The sequence below is a fragment of the Uloborus diversus genome, chromosome 3 (genome assembly GCF_026930045.1).
Source record: "Uloborus diversus isolate 005 chromosome 3, Udiv.v.3.1, whole genome shotgun sequence".
Taxonomy (NCBI): Eukaryota; Metazoa; Arthropoda; class Arachnida; order Araneae; family Uloboridae; genus Uloborus; species Uloborus diversus.
In genome coordinates, this window is record NC_072733.1 from 206,230,906 (window position 1) to 206,254,361 (window position 23,456).

General features: G+C 32.8%; 1 protein-coding gene across 1 annotated transcript in view; it reads left to right on the plus strand.

Moving 5' to 3' along the window:
- Positions 1–483: 483 nt before the first annotated feature.
- Positions 484–23,456, plus strand: part of LOC129219146 (synaptogenesis protein syg-2-like) — a 31,005-nt gene continuing 8,032 nt past the window's right edge. Inside the window, exons 1-6 of the mRNA XM_054853465.1 lie at positions 484–684; positions 8,230–8,365; positions 8,451–8,584; positions 9,497–9,710; positions 13,220–13,365; positions 16,412–16,643. Of these exons, the coding sequence (XP_054709440.1) occupies positions 484–684; positions 8,230–8,365; positions 8,451–8,584; positions 9,497–9,710; positions 13,220–13,365; positions 16,412–16,643 (1,063 nt within the window). The remainder of the gene's footprint in view (positions 685–8,229; positions 8,366–8,450; positions 8,585–9,496; positions 9,711–13,219; positions 13,366–16,411; positions 16,644–23,456) is intronic.

Below are 23,456 nucleotides of genomic sequence, written 5' to 3' on the forward strand. Positions count from 1 at the left end.
AGATAAAACTTGTGCAAGAGAGCTCATCCCCATTTCTTTTAAATTTTGAAATGTCCTCTCCATTATAAAATAGCCGCAAGAGATATTTGTTGTCCAATTTCTTATTAATGGAATAAGAAGCTATTTTATTTCCTGTTCCAACAATGATTGGAGAAAAAACACTTCCCTTAACTCTGATTTAAATAAAAAAGGACTTAAAAAGACTTTAAAAAATATGTAACTAGGGTAAATACGGTCAAAAATACTTCTCATACAGCTCTCCCTCATTGTTGTCCTCCACCCTTCTCCCCCTCAATGCCTCCTTTCAAACTACTGTTTAATCTCAGAAGCTGATGTTTTTTTCTGCATTTCATATCGAGTTACTCGTAACCTAAAAAATATACCCTTTAGTGCAGAACTGTCATTAGTATTTTTACTTTTGTTGAAAATGATTTATGTATAACATTTTTTTTTTTTTTTTTTGTGTCTTTTGATTTAGGTTGCATGGCAGTAAGGTTTGCCTACCTCGGTGTTCCTGGCTTTGTTCTTAAAGGTGAACGTGTGTGGCTTGATTGCGCTTACGACCTAGAACAGGATGAGTTGTATTCCGTAAAATGGTACAAAGACAACGTAGAGTTCTACAGATACTTGCCTAGTGATACTCCTTCAGCGCAAATGTATAAGCTCGATGGAGTATTTTTAGACGTAAGTTTGCTTCGAATCATTAGCATTTCAAAGATATTAACGATTTCTTTTCTAATTATGTATTCTTCAAAAGTTGAAATATTCTGAAGAGTATCAAGATATGATAGCACAATTCTGAATTTTAGCCGGCTTGTTTTTGTGATCCTATAATTTAAAATTACCAATACAAAAACGATTTTTTTTGTTATACATAATCGCATTTTAATTATGCTGCGCGTTAAAAAGAACCCTTCAAAATATTTCCGATATCATTTCTGCATATTTTTCTGTAAAATGACCTTTGAATCCAAATCTTATCACCGTTCCCACCAACCTTTAGCGTTCCACTTTTTGGAAATGGTGCCCTACATTTTTTTCAGCGTTCGACAGTTTCGTAGTTATTATGTTTATTAAGAGGAGAAGTGATTATCACAAAAACCAAACGAATTCTTCTGAGGAGGTTCAAAGTTCAAAAGCATGAACATTTGAAGCAAGTTGGGAGACTCATGGGGGAATTCCCCTCTAAGAAATAAAAAAAAAATCATCGAAACCGAGCTTCTTTTGCTAGGGGTTACAATTTTCCATTTATCTTTCAGAGTAAAGTCCGAGTATCCGACTCACTCTAATGAGCTTTACGTATGAAAAAAATTATCCGTTGTAAAAAAATAAATAAATAAAATATTGGAAACATAAAATGCTAGCATGTTGCATAGTCATAATGACATTGCAGATCTGCAGTACAGAACCTTCCCTTATTATTCAACTTGCATTCAGATAAAATTAAGATTAAAAACTAATTTAAGTATATGCTTATACTATAGGATTAATGTATATTTGTATTTCTGGGAATGCACCGCGCTCTTTGCTTTTCATTATATCAAGAAATGTAAACGATGAGGGCTGGGCCTCCCCAGAAATATAAATATGTACATTAATGCCACGTTATAAGCCCTACCTGAGTTCATTTTTAAACTTAATTATATCTGTGAATGTTACTTGAAAAATACGGGAAGGTTCTTCACTAAATATCTGCAATACGGTTCTGACTATGCAACATGCGATGCTTCCAATATTTAATTTTTTTTTTTTTTTACAACGGGAATTTTTTTTCCTGACATACGGCTCATAAGAATGGGTCCGATTTTCTTGTTTTGCGCAGAAATTTAAGCAGAAAAATTGCAAAACAAATCATTAGCAAAAAAAAAAAAAAATCAGTTTTGATAAGTTTTTAAATATTTTAGGGGGAATATCCTATGAGCCTCCCAACTTGAACCAAATGTTCATGCTTTTGAAATTTGCAGCTCTGTAGCACCTCAGAAGAATATTAATGGTTTTTGTAATTCTCCTTTCCCCTCCTAATAAAATAGTGGCTATGAAACTTTCAAAAAATAAAATAATAATAAACAAAAAGGTAGGGAAGAGGGGAGAGGAGGAGTCAACTGCAAATAGTGGGAAGCTATGCAGGAAAACGACGGTCATACTTGGATCTAGAGGATCATTTTGCATTAGAATTACCAAAACTTGTTTCAGAAGCTTTCGGAAGTTTTTTTTTCAGTTGTTTTGCAGACCTATAAAGAATTATGTTAGTCAAAAACATTTTCCTTTTTGTGTGTGTGTGTAATATGTATATAATTTGTGAGACTATTACATATCACACACTGGCTACAGAATGAAGACAACTCAAATTTTAAGTTTGGATGCTATGGTAATACTTTGAATTCGTAAAAATGTAATTCCGTTCTTAAAACACTAAGGGCCAAAACGGAGATATAAATGTTAGGAATAATACTTATTAATTACTTTGATAATGCAATACCAAACCATGAGGTACTTATTCGTAGAAAAGTGGGAATCGGCAAAGTTTCAGTATTAATCACTCCTTTTTCTCGGGTTCAATATAGACCATGAATTAGTAGTATTTATTTCCGAAAGTTTGTTCTACTGTTTTTAATTTTCAGTGGACTCTGCCGGCAAGAAGTTTGTTTTAGAAAAAACACAAAACTGTAGTAATTGATGTTTCTATCTGTTTTGAAATTATTTGGCAAAAGAAGGTCCGAGAACGCAAAATGTTATGATCATTGGTTTAAAAAAATACTACTAAAACAGTTTTGTTTGGTATAAGATATTTCACGAAACTTTTCTTCAACTTAGCACCGGAAGCAAGTTGGTTTAAAAAGTGATAGTTAAAATATCGTCAAAACATTTAATGAAAGTACATACTTTTGAAGACCAGAGTATTAGAACACACATAAATGTATGTTTTTCTTTGAAACAAAAAATTAAAAAAAAAAAAAAAAACACTCAGTGAGAAGAAAATAAGAAAGATGATTTGTAACGAGATATATTACGTCAACATTTTCCAAAATTGCTTGCATGCTTGATTTATTCTGCATTAAATAAGCTGCCTTAAAATTCAAAAGTGGTTTTAAAAGTACGGTTTTCATGATTTGAAGTTTTCTGTTTTAGATTTCCTTTGCATTTAGCAGATTATAAATACTTCCATTTACGGCTTCTTTTAAATTATAAACGTTAATGTTGTACAACACTTTTTTTACTTTCACCAATAATCATTGAAGTCAAGCTTTTAAGTAATCTTATAATCAAGTATTCTGTATCATTACCAATTCAAAAACACGAGCAACATACTTTTTACGATTTAAAACTGTCTTCAGTTATTGCTGCAATTGCTGCTTTGTTTCGTTTCAGACTTACTTAATACAAAATATTTTTTTCGATTGACAAAAACCAGTGCGGTGCTGCATACTTATTAAAAAATGACTTTTTTTTTTATAAACAGTTCTATGATCAAGTACTCTGTATCATAACCAATTCAAAAACACGAACAACATACTTTTTACGATTTCAAACTGTCTTCAGTTATTGCTGCAATTGCTGCTTTGTTTCGTTTCAGACTTACTTAATACAAAATATTTTTTTCGATTGACAAAAACCAGTGCGGTGCTGCATACTTATTAAAAAATGACTTTTTTTTATAAACAGTTCTATGATCAAGTACTCTGTATCATAACCAATTCAAAAACACGAACAACATACTTTTTACGATTTCAAACTGTCTTCAATTATTGCTGCTATTGCTGCATTGTTTCTTTTCAGACTTACTTAATACAAAATATTTTTTTTCGATTGACAAAAACCAGTGCGGTGCTGCATACTTATTAAAAAATGGCATTTTTTATATATAAACAGTTTTTATATATAAACAATCAAGTATTTTGCACCACACACAATTCACGAAGTGCAAGCGGGATCTCTATATTTTTTAAATGTGTCCCAAAACCCACTTTTCACGAACGTCAGCAGTGATTTAATGCCTTAAGACATAAATATAGGCTCCATTCGTAACAATCCCGATTTGATATTGGTGTCAAGCTCGGAACCAAGGAATTACAAATTCCAAAAAAAGATTATATAAATCGACCTCTTTCCTCATAATCTTGTCGAAAGTAATAGAAAACATATTCGCTTTTGTCTAACGAGGCAAAAAAATGTCTATTTATTCTTCAAATGTCATGTGAAGTACGGAAAAAGAGCTCGATTTGAGTTTTTTTTTTCTTTTTAAAATCTGCGATACCAAATCGATTTCGGAAATGCACGAATAGATGTCTGACGGCTCCGAATACAGAGGAACATTGCGTGACGAGAAATCATATCTTGGAAATTATTCAAGTCTCATTATTATCTTCGAAAATGAATACAGGCTGTTATTGCGCTGGATTAGACCAGGAGACAATCAGCCAAAGCGAATAATGTTTCGTACGCAGATGGATGGAAAACTTTTTTCGACATTCATCTAAGTATACCTCTTAAATGAACATGTGAACCAGTTATCTGTTAATAGTGGGAAATGGATTACATTTTAGGCTGCCTGGACTTTAATGGCATGTTAAGCTAAAAGACAAGTTTCAAATTTTTTGAGAATTTTTGCACGATGGTAGCTCGGTTCCAAGTATGCTGTTGAATCTCTTATAATCTGAACATTTAGTGTATGCGTTGAGAGCGCATTAACTGCTCAATTTTAATATTCATTCGTCTCTACACTTTCTCTGTTAAAATAATGTCCGAGAGCAAAATATACGTACAATGCAGTTTATTATAATGAATTCATTACACAGAACAGCACGATTTATTTTATGGCGACTTTTGTCTTCTTACATGAATGAATTCTTGATGAGCTTACATTATGTTTGAAAACCCGTTTCTAAAAAGGAACTATCAGAATGCCCTAATATAGCATCCTCATATATATAATAGCAAATTCACTGATCGAGTAACGCTTCTGACGTCACCAACAATGAAACTCGCGCCACAGCATGATAATTTGATAATATTTTTTGGTAATGTTTGGCATGCAGGGAAATGCCTTATTTTGACAAGGCTGAACTGGATCCGATAACTTAACTGTTTTACTGGTAAGACTGTCATTTTAGGAGAATGAAGAAACGAAAAAGTGGTCAACAATGAACGCTACCTACTGGAGTTTAGGGTTAATCCACTGGAGTTAGTGTTAAAATTTCAACTATCAAAATATCACCAAATAGGCAATTGCTTCGTTCAAAGGTAGAGGCAATTTTCAACCGTCATGCCTAGATGAGCGATTTTCTAGTTTATTATATTTTCCTGCCAAACATAATGTTATCACGCTTAACAATGCAATACAAAATACTGTATTTGTTATATTATCTGAGCACAGGTTTAATTCAAATATTTCGTATAAAGAAATACGAGTTTTAAAAAAGTGAAGTACGGTTGATATCAAGTGTTACTTTGGGAAGATTAAGAAGTTATAGCATCAAATTAAAATTAGATAATCAAAATTGTAAAAAAAAAAAAAAAAAAAAAATGTTTCGGTTAGTTTCTTGTTCTCCAAAAGTGAACTTAATAAAATAAGGAATAAATTATCGGTTAATGTTATGAAATTCAAAAAAGGAAAAATACATCAATGTTTTTCTTCAGCTGCCTGAGCTGCGGTTATACTACTTCAATAAATTGTACAAAGGGTTTGATCCCCCCGCTCCTCGCAAATCAAGTTTTAATGAGATGTAACCTACGCCGTTCCACTTAGTAACTTTATCGAATCAAATAGGAATTAAGATTTAAAAATGTAAGACTCTTTGAACTAACGAATCACTTTTTATGCACAATTGACTTTACTTAAACGGAGTACCAGTTTTAGATTAAAGCATCAAGATAAAGAAAAAAAAAAATTTTTTTTTTTTGGTCTCTGAATGTTCTTCAAGTGACTAATCTAAAACAAACACATAAAAGGTAAAAAGACGTTCGTTTAACAAACGCTGCTTTTACATGTAATGAGAAAAATGAAGAAAAAGAAAATTCATCAAAGAACTAACCGACTAAAAATATACAATTAGAAAAAGGTTCTGACTGTCTGAAAATTCATTTTTCTTTTTCTTCTTCAAAGATTCAAATTTAATTTCTCCATCATTTCTTTCTCCGGTGTTTCGTGCAAAAGACACGTGGTAAAATTCTGTATTGTGGAAGTCTGAAATGAGCAAATAGTGTTGCACGTGTAGTATTTTGTTTGTTGTTTACTTTGTGATGATATTTAGGTTGGACTACTCTAAGGCTAATGAATTGTTAACGGCTAAAAGATTTACACAACTAAGGAAAATTAATTTTTCTAAAAGACAGAGGCGAGGTGTACTTTAAACGTAGTCTTTTTATTCTTAATAGTAGTCGGGAAACTCGCTATTAAATCAAATAAAGTCTGAAAGGTTTTTGTGTGGAACACATTTTTTGCTAATGAACGTTTTTATTTTACAAAAAAAAAAAAAAAAAAGACTTGAAACTTTCAATAAAGGATTCATGTTTAAAGGGAATATCTCAACAATTTACGTTCAATTTCAAATGTTATAAATTTTTACCGTCGCAGATAAAAATTTTAACAAGTTCAAAATTTGACACGGCGACGGAATATCACACAAAATTCTACTGGAAATTGCTATTTCTCATACACAGGACAGAGCTAAGCAGAAATAATGCCATCATTTTAAGTCGTCGGGAAAATATCTAAATATCTATAACAAGTTTCCTCTCCATTTATTTGTGTTTATTATATTCTAAACCTTTAAATTTTTTTTTCACTTCATGATATAAGAGAGCTGCATGAAAGTTCTGCCGTAAAGAACAGTTTGGCCCATTTGAGGAAAAGATACGCTGTGATAACAAGACGTATGACAATGGAACAGTACATTTCAGTTTGGATAGGAAAATGAGTTTTTATATTGGACCATGTTCTATCATAATCGCAATACGTAAGTACCGTACCAAACTGTATTTACTCATCACCATTTTAACAAATTGTTTAAACCTCAATTCATTGAATTTCAATGTATTAAAGCTAAACTCAAGTTCACGCCCATATTTCTGGATACAGTGATCATTTTCAAAGATATCCTAGACTACATTAACTAATTTTTCGGTATTTTCCTACACATTTTGGTCGACTATTAATAGGATGCCCCTGAACCTTCGTAAAACAGTTGATACTAAACAAAATTTGCTTTTTTGAATTTCATTCACAAAATAAAATGTTTCTAGAACTGTTTTGTCCATGATGGATATAACTCTTCTAGGAATTTTGTAATTATATTTTTACGTGTATGCTCTAAAATGACTCGGATGCTTTGTGTAATTTCCAGCTTAATACTAATAGCAGGAAATATAGTAATCAGTGAGCGAATACATCATTAAAGTCTAACAATCAAGCCAAAAAAGAAAATTGAGGGAGCCACGTCAAAAATAAATAAACGGACAAATAAAAACTCGTCTAGTGCTACTTTCGGTAAATGTGTCTGAGTCGTGTTATCACACTTTATGAAGAGTGTCACATTTGTAACAAGTCTAGTTTAGAATAAGCAGTCGAATCAGACAGCCTTTGAAAGTGTTTTCTCTTTACAGTGGAATTAGAATAAAATGCTCCTATACAGTAAGTTTTTTTTTTAATTTACTGACATTTGATTATCTTTATTTTAAATAAACTTTAATACCTCTTATTAGAAATCAGTTGTTACATGCTTTGAATTTGAAGAAACTGAAATAGGTAATAATTAACCATTTAAATTAAAAGAAATTTCTTTCAGCATCCAAAAAGCCAAACACACCTCATTGATGTGACGCTACTCATTATTTCAGGAATAATTGCCCAAGTAACGGGTGGATAATCAGTTATTCTATATTATGTATCCGCTTATATCAGAGTACTCACTTTTAACAAAAGTTAGTGAAGGAAATAGTTTTAAAAAATCACTTTTGACAAAACATAAAAAGTCTCAACAAGTTAAAAGTTTGTATCAGTTTTGAGTATACTTTTTAAATCCGTTATACACAAAATTCCCAAATAACAAGGAGATTCCATAATACTCCACGTTTTCTTTGTATTGGTATAGTCGAATCTGCGGCATACCGACGCGTGATCAAAAGAGATTCTGCCGTCATCATTTGTTCAACAAAACTAAGTTTGAGTAGGAATGAATGTCCTATAAACGTAAATGAAATATATAATTATTATTCCGATTTTTATTCTAGTTACACAGCTCCAATGCCACACATGCCCACTTATATACGAGCGAATTAGAAAGCGAGGGGACGTATGGGTGTGAAGTTTCCACAGAAGTTCCCTCCTTTAGAACAATTAAGGCTGAGAAAACGATGCACGTTTATGGTAAATTAATTCATAGTTTACTTATTTCTATAGATTAATTTAGAAGTATTCGATTTATTAAAATAATGGTCTGTATTCTGTTTAGTTATACCCAAAGAAGATCCAATCATTTATGGAGTTTCAAACAACTACGGAATCGGATCCGAAGTGAATGCTACTTGCGTGTACGGTCCTTCCAAGCCTGCAGCTGAGCTTACTTGGCACATTAACGGCGAAAAGGTAGTGCAACTTTTTATCATTCCAAAACTTTTAAGAGCATATTTCCTTATTTTTAACTTGTAGTAAAACAGATTCGTGAAGCGTAATTGTATTTTTTAAATCTAGTGCACTACAAACATTTACACTCTGTTCATGGAATACATGGACTGAAAGTAAACAAAAAGGTTTCCAGAAGATTTGTCCCTATCGCATTTTTAGGGATTTTCTCTTTTATCAAAAAAAAAAAAAAAGTTAACTAATAAGATTCGTATTCGCGTCTGCTTGGTATTATTATGTTCTTATCCAAGTCAAGCACGTATTTGAGGTCGCCAGATGATGCAGTTATCTGTGAACTTTTAGTCTTTGTTTACATAATTTTTATTGAGATATTGCAGCAATGACAGAATTGACGCCGTGACCGCTTTCTCCCGATAACGAAATTATATTTGTAGCATTTTTTCTTATTCTTTCACTACATGAAAATAATGTGCAAAGAAAATAAAACTTAGGCTAACAAAGCTGGAACACGAGCTAATTTTGGGGCAGTAATGATTGTCAGTTATGTGCGTTAAAAACGTTATACACATATAACTTGAAAACAGTTCATTACAACTATTATTTTTATTTAAATAAAGACAATTAATATAAAGGTCATGCAACGAACTGACTTAAAATGTATAACTAAACAACTACTGCGAATATTTGCCAATTCACTCTTGGTTCATTTCTCTCTTTTAGATTTAAGGACCATTTCTGTTACATTATCACGCTACAATGTTTATATATATTAACTAAACAAAATTTGACATTGTGGCAGGTAAAGATACGTAACTAATTTAAATGCAATTGAGAAAACCATCTATGAAAGTATCTATTGAACTATATGTGTCTGTATTGGGCAAGATTAACTGTATTGCTTTGCTTTCCTCTCAGGCTCCAAATTCTTATACTCATGAGCCAAAGGAGGACGGCTATCCAGGTGAGCTCCAAATCAGTGAATCACGACTCAATTTTGTGATAGAACCTAGCCACCTTTGGCAAGGTGTGCTCAGTATTGAGTGCACAGCATCCTTTGCTCTCGTCTACTCAAACAGCAGTCGAGAGTTAATAGTAAGTGATGGCATTTCGGGAGCTGAATTTCAACACGGTAAGTCTTTTCAATGCTTTTTATCCGAACAAAGCAAAATTATCAGTTCGCTTTTCCTCTAAAAAAAATCATTTATCACGCTGAAGTAGTAATTTGTAAATAAAACACTACAATTTTAAAATCTTTCTTTAGTGATTATACTTAATCCCTATCATGCGAACAAAATCACATTCACTTTCGATAAATTTACGATAGTTTTAACCTCTTGATATGCAACGACGCCTAAGAGAAGTCTTTGATTTCAAGTGCCGTTGTGGATTTATTTCTGACATCATTTCTGACATTATTCTACATCATTTATTTCAGGTGCCATTTTAGATTGATGTCTCAGATACGTCATTCATTTAACGTGCAAATGTAAAATTATGTCCCAGATACGTCATTCATTTTAGTTCCCATTTAAGACTGATGTCTCAGTTACGTCATTTATTTTAGGAGCCATTTTAGACTGATGTCTCAGATACGTCATTCATTTTAGGTGCCATTTTAGACTGATGTCTCAGATACGTCATTCATTTAACGTGCAACTGTAAAATCATTTCCCAGATACGTCATTCATTTTAGGTGCCATTTTAGACTGATGTCTCAGATACGTCATTCATTTAACGTGCAAGTGTAAAATCATGTCCCAGATTCATTTCAAGTCCCAATGTAGAATGATGTCGTAGATACGTCATTCATTTTATGTGTCATTACTAACACTTTGACGCCGCCGAGAAGTTATTGCATCCTTATCGGTTAATGTTCTAGTATAATGGGGATTGCGTTTAAATTTTTTGAAGGAGAACATTTTGATTCCTTTTAGGGACAGTAAAAAAACAAACAACAAAATAATATTTTGATTCTCAATCACTGATATAGGTTTCAGTTTACAGAGTTACAAGAGTGTATGTGTTTTCGACAAGGATAGATTTACGGCAAAGGAGCGCATTGTGAATGGGAAAGCCTTTTCATTTAATACCTTCAATTACGCTCACCGATGGAGTATTTAGCACATCGCTTATTCCATCAGATAGTGAAATTTCACGACCTAATATTATGTTAATAATGAAACACACCAAGACTATTGGAAATACTAATATGTAATTAAGAGACAAGGAATAAACGTCATCAGTTGTTTGTTGTGCGTGTGGATGATTTAATAATTTGTAGAAATGTAAAGTAAAAATGTAAATTATCGTTAGTTAAATAAAAATAAAATATTTTACATTGAAAGCGTTGTTAGAAAATAAGATGTATTTGTGATAATATGTCTCCTTTCCAGACTCTTTGCAACTGTTTAGTGTTTATTCATTGGGACGTTTTATCTCTAATTGCATCAATACCACAATCATTTTTAACCACTTAGCGCAATTTAGCTGAAAATTACTTTTAGATTTGCAGAAGCCCGTGTCTTACATGGACGATCTAAAACATCACGTTATTTCATTTTTAACGCTCGTCTGAGATCTTCCCAAGTAAAAATGGATAAACTAGATTAAAGTTAAACTTTTTAAACATAGATGTCACTTTTGGGCAGTATTTTTCTTGAGTAAACCACTTGTTAAATTTTAAGGACTAGCTGTAAATTTTTTTTTCTTTCAAAATTCTTTGTTGGAAAGAAGTTATTTGGTGTCGGAAAGGCAATTTATATTGATATTTAAAGCGTTAAATCGCATTAAAATAAAATTAACCACACGAAATTTTATTGAACGGAGGAAAAAAAAAGAGAAAACGTTATTTTATAATGAGCGGTTTTGACGATTATAAATATAACAATTCATCAGAACTTGATTTTAATGCTTTGAAATTCAAAATAATCATTACATTAAAGCATATACACTATATTATCATAAGTATTGTGACATTTTCAAAAATTCACATTTTTAAGGATTTCTCAAGAAATAGGAGACCAACTGCTTTGTAACTTTCGTCACATGCTGCAGCTGTCTTCTTCCAGTTAAAGTTATAGCACCCTTGTGTTTTGGAAATCAATAACAAATTAAGGAAAACAAAAATGTTTTTTGATCATCATTCATCGTAAACAGCTTAGAATAAGCCGTAGGTTTCAGAAATTAGTAAGCTCACTATGTAAAACTATGTCACATACTTTCGAGAAAGTATCACTGATATTCGCGAAGATATAAGCATTTCTTACAAAACTACGAATTTTATTTGAAGGTTTTTGGCTAATAACACGTAAAGTCTCGTTGAGAGCATACAAGAGAAGTATATAACTAAAAATTAAAATTCTCAAAATGGGGATAAAATATGGACATTTAAAGCAATTAAATTTTCACTGCACATATGCGAGAGATAGCAATTTTTAACTTCCGTAATTTAAAACCCAACTAGATTCTTCATTTAAAATCATCCCTAGATTCAGAAAGTTATCAGCAATCTAATGAGCCAAATTTCAATAACTCTTGGATAGGCGATGAATTATGATGGATCGTTCGCAAATAATTGTTTTTATCATAAATCACACTGAACGATTGCAAGCAAATGTTGCAAACTTGCCAATAACTCCTCACGATTGAAAACGTAAAATTAAAGTAATGTAAAGAAAATTTGGAAGAATATTGCGTATTTTAAATGTTTGATTTGTACATAAGAATAGATCGAATCAAGGAAGAACACTATTATCTTTTGAAATACCAGCAAGAGTTCTATATATATATATATACATATATATTGGATCATCATAAACAGAAATGAACTACTAAGTACTTAAAAAACCGAAAAATTATTTTTTTCAATATATTATAAATTATTGAACTATGGTACAGGTAAAAATACTTTTTAGTATTTTTAATGGTGGTTATAGGTATTTTCCAGTATTTCCAATATATTTACTCATTTAGTCCATTAACGGGAGCTTCCTCGCTTCAAGTTGAAGCCGAAAATAGTTCAGGTAACTTATTTAAAATTTTAAAACTTATCAAGGCATTTAAAACTTTTAACCTTTTCTGTCCATTTGAAACAGTCGAAGAAGAACCCCGAATGCCCATAAGTGCGAAGAAGTACAATAATCTTTTGCAAAAGAAAAAATAATAATAAAAATCATAAGGCAATATCTTAAGCTTGGTTACAAATGGAGCTGCTAACGCAGCCCCATTTGTCAGTAATTATTAAGTAAAGCACATAAGTTCTTTTTCCCGGGATGAAAAATATATTTTCTTTGTCGTCAAGAATGATATTTTGATATCCATTTTGGACATCATTCATGATTTTAAATTTTAGTTTAACAGTGAAAGAGTAGTTCAGTCAATTTCACTGAAAGAGTTGGAGCTTTTGCGCTCCTTTTAGACTAGGCAATGCCTATATTCTTGTTTCTCGGGAATAAAAGCATAACATTACTTTCCGAAACACAAAATCCAGAACAAGAAAAGGTTAAAACTTCTAAAGAAAAATGAAGTGGCATAAATTGTAAGTACGACTAGTATTTCATTGATGATATTGTTCTTCCTAAACGTGTATTCGTTGTTATTGACAATAAGGGCCATAAGCGAAGCTTTATTTCTCTTTAGTGCCCCATGTACCACCAGGTCACGAGGGTCCAAGCATCACCGGAAGTAAAAGAGGTTATTTAGTCGGTGACTTGGTGGATGTGAACTGCACATCAGCACGCTCATCTGAACCTGCCCAGCTACAGTGGTACGTCAATGACGAGGAGGTAGGAAGCGTCTGTTTTGCCTTCATTTTACTAAGCAAACACAAGACAGCTTTTAGATTACCAACTAAAAACAAACGCCCCATGATATAAAATACATGATTGCCAGTATGTTGCGATGGCAATTCAGTAAGTTGGGTAGAAAATCTTATAAAAAAAAGAAAAACAGATTTATATTTGAAAAGCAATTTACTTTCATTCTATATCTTTCTGTGTTTTCCAGAACCTGATGCTATATAAAAAAAAACTTCGAACTGGTATACACTAACTCACCCATACCTATACCTTACATTCATCGTCTGCAGCAGTCGCGAAACGCGTGACAGTCAAATGCTATCGGATCTGATATTTTTCAATTTATTTATTTATCATTCGAAGTGTTTTTTTTACTGATCTCTTTAATTTCAAAAGGATTCATGCTTAACGCAAAGTTATCTTTAGATAGTTTTCCTGCGTCACACAATATATTGCATTCGTGGTCTCACTAAAACAGAATATTAGTCAAGTGAACTAATAGTTCGTTTCACATTCATATTTACTCCCCATGGTTTTCACGTGATTTTGATACGGATATACACGTCGTAATTTCACTCTTCTAGAGAACGAAACACCCGCAGCGTCTAAAGGATAATTAAGCTAAAGATAGTTTCGTCCCTTTCATTTTGCAACTCTTATTAAGTGAGTGTGATGCATTTTATAAGGAATATATTAGATTTTGCGGATTAGATAAAGTCTTTTTGGCCATTACTAATTCCTAAAACGTTCTAATAGCCTATTAAAGAACATATTCACAATATGATGCAATAAAGTCCACACAATATGTCGAAATATGTTACATTGTGAAATTCCAAGCTCAACTTACTAAAAGTATTTTTTCTTAAATTGCTTTCTCACGTAATAAATTCTATAGATACATGTTCTGAACTTTTATAATACAAAATAAAAAAAAAATAAATAAATTGTTTGACTCTGTGCTTAGTAAAACAAGACGAACATGATACTACCGTGAGAAGGTAAGTCGCAGTTTGTGCGGAAATGAGGCTTTGAGACGTTTGAAAGGAACGCATTTTCTATTTCATACTAATAATAGGGAACGACTGTAATTTGACGTTTTTCTTTCTTTCTTTTTTTTTTTTTTTTTGTTCTTTATTTTCAGCGGAAACCAAATAGGCAAGCTTGTACAATTAAGCTAAAGTACAATCGATGACAAAAATGCGAAAAAGAAAAATGAAAAATGCGCAGTTTCTGCGTTTTACCTTCCTACGGCAGAACAGTACAAAATAACTGCAGAAAATAATATTAGAAATTTTAAATGTATTTTTGAAAAACTATAATTCTCTTATTTTGTATTTAAAATACCCTTTAAAATATTGAATTTTAATATTTGACTTGAAAGCGATTGATAGTACTGGAGCTCAAGGCTTAAACACTTTGTTAAACTTTTCAATAAAAGATTTATGAATGAAGAAAGCTATTTTCAAAGGTAAACCATCGGCTGTTTCTTTTTTGAGCTAGCGGAAGATGTGATTGGTTCGTGAAATATTGAAAAATTTTGTATTAGTTGGCAAAACTTAGGAAAGGATTAGAAAAAATACTGCAACTGCATTTACGCCGAAATAAATTTTAAGAAATTAATTCTAACTTGTCCGAGGATGTAACAGCTTTTAGATTCACGCTTGAATTTAATTCGCTACATCTACTAGACAAGCTAGAACAAAATTTTAACATTCCATTTCCGGCATAAATGCTGTTGTCCCTTTCCTTCTGCCTCTCCATTCTTCTTCATTCTGCTCTGTTAAATATATCTATTTTTGAACATTTTATTAAAATTCTAAATATTACTTATCATCTGTTTAAATGTTCCTGGTTGAACGAAAAAAATCGATGCGACCGATATTGGCGTGCCAGGAAGATGATTATGCTGACATTTAGTGACTGAATTCTTTTGTATTTCATGTATTTATACGTCATTTTCCTCCTTCGAATCGTTCTACATATTTTTATTGTTTCAGTGTCGATATTTTTTTTATTTCCAATGGCTGGCAGCAAGAAAAGGTTACAAAGAACAAAATAGCAAAAACAAACACAATACATAGAACAAGGAACAATACAGAAACAATAGAGTGAAATATTTAGCTGCCGATACGCTCTCTTGCTTCCCAATAACGGTCACACAGGCTACGTCTGGAAAGCTGGGTGCAAGTGTGCAGGTGACGAATGTTTATTTCTTCGTTTGAATTGCAAAGGGGACAATTGGGACTCTTCACAATCCTTAAGCAGTAAAGATGTTCTGGTAAAAGTCGAAACAAAGCCACTGACTTTGCTCTTGGTGCTGAAGGGACAAAATCACGGATTATAAACCAAACTTTGTGGTTGCTTCTAGCTTTTAGGTCTTGCCAAAAAAAAAAACTCTTGATTATTTCCTTATATATATCTACTTTTATTTGAAAAAATGCAAAGAATACCATTTAGAAACGAATGGAAACCGGAGTTGCACCCAAGATCTCTCAAAACGCAAAAGGGGTTTGTGCAGTTTGCGCTTGATACAAAACGAACGTATGACATCAATTCTAACCTACAGTCGCTCCCTTTACCAACAAACCCATGCGAATACGAACCAGTGAATTATGATTTAAATTTGATACAGCCTGTTTTAAAGAGTGAGACTGACCAAGTAGTTCTTAGGGCCATTGCTCTGGAGACGATTTACACTAAATACCCCGAAAGTGAATGGATACATATATATACCGATGGGTCAAGAGTAGCAGACCATATAAATGCAGGTGCAGGCGTCTACAGTGAGCACTTTTCTTTTTCTATTCCTGTTGGTGTCGATAATTTTAAAGTTTGTTATCGTTTCCCTAATTTCATATGCAGCTCCAATCTCATTTGTTTGCAATACATGAAGACCCTTGATGTAAATATCAAGTGCTTTTGGAATCAAAAAAAAATAGTAATTAGTCCATTCGTGATCTTTTAACCCTTAAATGTATGATCGTTTTAAAACACTTTAAATTATGTTTTTTGGCTTTAAACTTCTGTTTCGTAGGTAAAAGCAGAGTTTCTTGCTGAATATCGTCCAGTTTTGTATCCAGATGGCCTCTCTTCGACTAAGCTGGGTCTCCAGTTTCGTGTGCAAAGGGAGCATTTCAAGGGAGAAGAAATGAGATTGAAGTGCACATCCGCTTTGTCAAAAGTTCTCAAAAAGAACTCTGAGATACTTATTAGTGGGAGTTACCAGCGAAGTTCCGGACTTCAAGTTGCTGATAACTCTGAATCAGGTGAGGCAGTTTAAAACTATTTTATAAAACATTTAATTAATACCAACCAGTTCATTAGTTTGTATTAATTGCGCAATTTTCATTCGAATTAAAGTTGATCTTGATTTAAATTCCCTACCAATTACAAAATTACGTTAGGCTGTATTTTTTGAAAGAAAAAAAGTCATCACTCAAAAGGTTGACGCAACATATGAGGTTTGTAACGAGATTTCTAAACAAATTATAAAATAGTTTTCTGTTTTGCAGAGAAGTACAACGGCCACTCGAAATTTAACCTAAAATAAAGCGCAGAGTGACAAGTAGATTTTTATAGTTTTAACCTTTGTTGCATCAAGCTCCGGAAATTTCAACTAGGGTTAAAAGTCCTCGTAAGGGCATCATTAAGCTCTGCGTTTGGTAGTCATGTCGCCACAGTTTTAGTGGTAAGATTTCTTCGCACAAAAAATCTTCCAGTGGCCGAACAAATGGCTTCTATCGCAAGCATAATTGAGAAAAACATAATTTAAATTCAAGACGTCAAAATTCAACTTAAAACGAAGGTTTAGATGCTAGATGGTGTGTTCAGGATACTGTTTGTGTCTAAAGAAGATATTACAAAATTGAGATAGTCGAATATAAATACATGTAAAGTCGATTCATGAGGTCATAGACGAGGAGCCAGAGGAGTCCACTTCCGCCACCGCCCAGGAGAAGCATCCACATGCATGGACGGTGTAGCTTAAAAAGGGTAGAACACCATTAAACGGTCAAGTGAAAACAATAAGCAATCGTGATTGCTTATTCAAACAATTGCGATATACATATATAAAGAGCATAAACAATTTTTTCGCCTGCAATGGAATTTATCACAATGGATAGGCATCGCTTTCTTACTGAGGAAAGTGCTTTACTAAGTTTCAAATGTGTCTAAGTGTAAGATTTGAAATAGACTGAGTTTCGCAGTGACTTATACTGGGTGAGTCTTTTGAAAGTTGTACATTGTGAAATGTGTTTGACAAAATGAGTGATTGCTTGAATGTTGTAGTGTGTGAACTTATCTTCACCATATTTTAAGAACCGAAAACAAGTGGATTGATGCTTTGTCGCTAACATTTGCCACGTTCTCAGATTTCCAGCTAAATGGACTAATGTGTTCGTATTGACTTAGAATTAGTTAGATGGCCGAGTTCGTGTCTTCAAAAGCTGATTGCGTTCTAGTCAAGGCTGACAGACAAATGAAACTAACACAAAAATTTACATACTTCTTTTGGAGGATACCCCCCCCCCTTTTCAACATAGATTTAAAACATGATTTTAGAAAGAAATCGCAAAAGTCGAAAATGTTTGTCGCAAAGCAATTTCATCTAGAGCGGCGCTACATTTAACGTCTTCCCAACACTAAGTAGAGAGCGGTGTTGCCAAGTTTTACATTGCTATGTTTACCTTCCATTAACAATACTCAGGAGAGAAAAAATGTTAGAGGGGATCTGTTGACATTAATGCATGTGCGCAGACGAGACTATACATTTTAGAACGTACGGAAAATAACATCATTTGGATTGCCAGAGTAGCTGTGATGGTTTTGTTATTCTAGATTTGTTTGAATGTGCGAGAGCTGCTACATACTTGCTCATTTGAAACTGCTAACAAGAAATACCAGGCTGATAAATCTGAAGCACAAAATGGAAACTTACTCCATGTCCCGGCTTGATGAAGTGATCAAACGAGAACGCCGTTTCAATGTGTGTCAACGTTGCATGTATTCTGAGGTTCCAACAGCCGAAAGAATTCTTGCTAGTCCGTGCTGTTTCTCTCTATTTTACTTCACATCAGCTCCGTGGGTGCAACTTCAAAAGACTTGCCGCATTATTATTTGGTGCAGTTTGACAGAACTGAGATGTTTCAATTCAACTAAGATCTACGTTCTTGAACGATAAAGCTTAAATTGTTGCGTTAGTAAGTTGCCACAACTCAATTTTTGAAAATTATGTTGGGCGGATATAGTAACCTCACAATTCTTAAAATTAAAATGTTAAGGAATTTTTAAGAAGCTCAACTTTTAACTCTCTTATCCAAAATAAATATTCTTAAGTATCAATTCGATTTTATGAACAATGTAAATATACCATTTTAATATAATACATACTAGCTGTACCCGACGCGCGTTGCTACGCCAATTAAAAAAATACATCATTATACTGATTTTCATGATAATCGGTTGAACGGGGCAGAAGTTGCTACTCTGCAGTGCCACCTGGTGGCGAGTGGCTTCAATGAGCATAATATGCACCTTCTCCGTGGAAAAATACATATATATAGCAATTTTCATAATAATCGGTCCAGGTATCAAGTGAAGCCGTGACTATACTCAAATTTTGTACTCACGCAGTTTGCAAGATCAATCAATCGCTAAAAATATCAAATAGAAAATTTTTTAAATCCCCCCGTTGCATGAAAAGCCATAAAACAATAAAGAAAGAATTTATTTGTTCAAACTCAAGAAAAATGGCAACTGCTAACTTCTTATCAATGAGATCTTTCACGCGAATTAATTTCTGCAGCCGATCATTTTATTCGTATTTATCCAATGGATTGTGACTTAAATTGGAATAAAAAAAGAACCATCGATCGGATTTTTTTCGAACTGGTCTATAAACATTCCCAGTACCAAACATAACAAACGGTGAAAGTTTCAGCCAAATCTGCCGGGTAGTTTTTGAGTTCATGGATGACATACAGTCAAACATTCATTTTTTATATATAGATGAGGCAGTGAGAAGCAAAGGGATGTGAGTGGACATTTTCAAGTTTTGAGTAAAATGCGTTTAAATATAACATCCTAGCTAGGCTTTCATTGAAATTGTTTTCAAAATCATGCTCTATAGCTGCATCTACCAGAACTACTAGTACCATCTCTTGCCCCAAGACAGAAAAGGGGTTTACCTATGTGTACTGGTTATCTCCAAATTTTTAACTTTGCCACTAACATCCTTTGCTTCTCACTGCCTCATATAGAATAAGCACGTGAAATAATTTATAGTATTTTGCAGTAAATAGTTTACATATCAAGTGTTTTTGTCAAAATGAAAAACTGTAAAAATTAATCGTCCTAAAATACTTCATTGATTACAGGTTGGAGTCCGGTGAAGCAGATGAATATTCAATGGATAATGCTACTTTCGTGCCTATTTTCAATAGTGCTTAGCTGACCGGATAACTATACGGGATTTTAGAACTCAATAGCAAGCCTGAAGATCTGGCAGATGGTGTAACGTTTATCGATGCTAGTCAAGGACAAATAGTAAAATTAAAGATATGTCTCGAAAACTCATCTAATCAAAAGAGAACTGCCTCATGATATAGATATGCAAGCTTTTTAGTTGCGGCGGTGTCGTCAAATAAAACTAAATTTTTCATTTTGGAATGTACAATCTTTCGAACTTTGATAACTGACTGAAGTGACATCAGCTACTTGAACTACTTGAGCTACTTTGTGGTGCATGTGTGGACCTGAAACATGTTGCACATTGTGAGTGAAAATAATGCCAATCATGTGAAGAAAGTGCGAATCAAGTGATGTTGTTTAACTTAACTGTTCAAGTAATATATATATATATATATATATATATATATATATATATATATATATATATATATATATATATATATATATATATATATATATATATATATATATATATCGCGTAAAAATAATGTGCTCCGTTATATGAAATCAAATTCAAAGACTACTTCAAGCAGCAGTATTATCGTAAGTTGTGAGTCCTAATGCTAGAAATTAATCGTAAATATAAGACGCAAGTTTTCAAAGATGAAGAATGGATCTTGCCAAAAGTACTTCAAGTATACTGAAAGATTCAGAAACAAAATTTTAGATAGTTTTCCCATTTAAGAGATTATCGAAATTGTGTGCACACCAAGCGTCTATAATATTAAACACAATATAAAATCTATCGAAGGACATTGAAACAAAGTACTCAGCATCATGTAAAGGAAGCAAGAAAAAACTGGTTTTCGGAGCAACAAATGCAGTTGAATTGAATTGTCTTTGTTTATATTTCCGGTTTGTGATTGTGTATTGACTTCCTGAGTTTTTTTCCTTTCTATGGCGCATAACGTTTTCTTAATTGTAGTTAAAACGATACAATTCCAACTTATGCCAAATTAGTATGTACAATTTTAGCCGACAGCACCAAATAATTACAATTCATGCGGATGCTAAAATGGTACAATAAGAGTTTTTAACTCAGGAGCCTATTGCAAAAATTCTTTGACTTAGTCCATTTTCTTAAAAAAGTCATGATCTTAATATCTCTGAGACTTTAGTCTGATGTTTAAGAAAGGCAGCAAATCACACCGTAATGTATGCAACTTTATACGAAACATTTTTTTTTTCCAACTTAAAAGTAAATGCATTTTAAAATTTTTTCTCGCACAAGTTTGTAAAAAACGAGCCCTATTTTGTTTGAAGCCTTTTTTGAAAATTAAATTCTAGGCTTTAAAGATCATCGTAAATAAAGAAATTGCACAAATTTTGTATGTTGAAAATAATTTCCAACTTTATCTTATTCATTTATAAATAGGGTGAGAAAGTGAAACATGTGGTTAAAATACAATATTCTGTTGAAAAACTGTTGATCCTTATTTTATACGTAAAATAGTTGCTTTTCTTCCTGAAACCTCTAATGCGAGAACACCAACAAGAAAGAAGTCTTTCGACGAATGTCAAATCAAAAAATTACTATTTTGCAAGTTTTCTTCTTTTTTTTTAAATTTATAAGTTGTCAATCTTTAAACTGAAGTTTAACAAATAGTCAAGTGATAGTCTTAGAATAAGTATACAACGAAGTACTTACTATATGACAATCACTTGATACGTCCTAGTACGTCTTTGTTGCAGCACAGTGTTGCAACGAAGACAAGAAATAAAAATATATGGTTAGAAGCGCATTTAACACAGAAAACGTTCTCGCGTAGAAAAAAAAAGAAATCAATGTAACATTTATTATTCACTCATTTACGGCGAAAAAACTATGCGGGCTTCTTAAGTGGAAATTCTGAAGAAAAAGTAAATTTTAAGTTTCATTCAGGTAAAGTGATGCAAAACGAAGTTCTCCTCACCAAACTTATTTTTTTTCTGGATTAGTGGTACATCTCTATCAACTTACTAATTCCTATAATATATTAAGAATAATTATCAGTAAAATCATCATGTAGTCAGTATCTCGCTGGAAAATATATTCCTTTGGAAGCGCGCCATCTTCTGTTGTTATATTAAATTGAGAGTTTTATGATCGTATGATGAACTGCTTTCAGGCTTAAATCGGTTAAGAGCAATTCAGAGTTTTTTTTCTAAACTCTTTTGTACTATCATTTTTTGTAACCTGTGCCATTTCAAGCGCCAATACTTTTAGAAATGAAGTTGCTTCTTCCGACCCAGGTGATAATCCAAGTCAGTAGAAGCGGAAGTCGTCGTTAGAGATACTGTAATTAGTGTATGGTTCCGATACATGGACGTTCGACCTCGGGCTATTTGATTTCAGCAATTTGAAACTAAATAAACTTATAAATACATAAACACATGTTTGCTTCTGGCCTCTTCTACTAGAAAGACCCTTCAACTTAGACTGAATATGTAACTATGATTAATTTAATATGTCTAGCCTCACTTTTTAGTTTGAATAATATTTGTTTTGTACTTTAAAGTTTACATTGAAATCAGTGGTCTACCAATTTCCTCTTGATATTTAACGAAGTTTTAAACTTGTAAATGAAATAATGCGCCATTTAGTTTTAAACTCCTGAAGAACTAGATAACTCACTCAACTAAATTTCAAAATGCATACTCGGAAGAATGTCTATTATATTGCTGCAATTCTTAAGCATACTTTACTAGGAATTATATTTAAAAGCGCATTAAACACCTGGATGAATTCAAGTTAATCTAAAAGTCACGTTATGGAAAGAGAGATAAACACAGGTTTTAACTACAAGTTTATGGTTACTAAATTAGATACACATATTAATATATTTTGAGTTTGATACTGAAGTACTAAATACACGTGGACAAGGCGCTGTGTGAATTGCGGCGGAGATACGGTGGTGGGAGTGGTATGGACAGATAACAGTATATGTGCTGTTTTCAGAAGCAGCAATGGATTGGAGGGATAAGCATGGCCATGCGTTGTGGAAGAGCATATTAAAAATGATGTTTTTTTTATTATATTTTTTTTTATTGATATTGAGCAAGAATTTCACCTTCGGTTCCAGTTTGGCCGATACGATCCTTTCCTGAAAAGAAACATGTTTAGGTATCAAACTTGAGAGCCATAGGTACGGCAGTGAAAAAAAAAGTTTCCGACCTCAGACCATTTCAACACTGAAAACGTTGCAACTCTGGATAGCATCCATCCATTAATTTGACCAAGTGTTTTGCTCTCAAACAGGCCTGATAGGAATGTTAGAAAAAACCTGGACAGTGATTTTCACAATGTGAAAAGTTTTTCAAACCGAACACGATCATGTCGGCAAAATTGGAATCGAATGTGAAACTCTTGTTGAGTAGTATTCAAAAAACCACTCTTTCGAATATGCTGATCCACAACACCATGACGATGCTTACTGCGCCATACCATTGCTACTACAATAAATGGCACATATACTGTCGCCGTCACTTCCACCATCGTATCCTGACCACAACTCACACAGCGATTAATATGCAGGATCCTGCATTAAGAGCATGCAACTTCTTAAAAGCGTCAAATTAAAAATAAAGTAAAACCTTTGCCTTAAATTACATATTGCGTTAAAATTTTC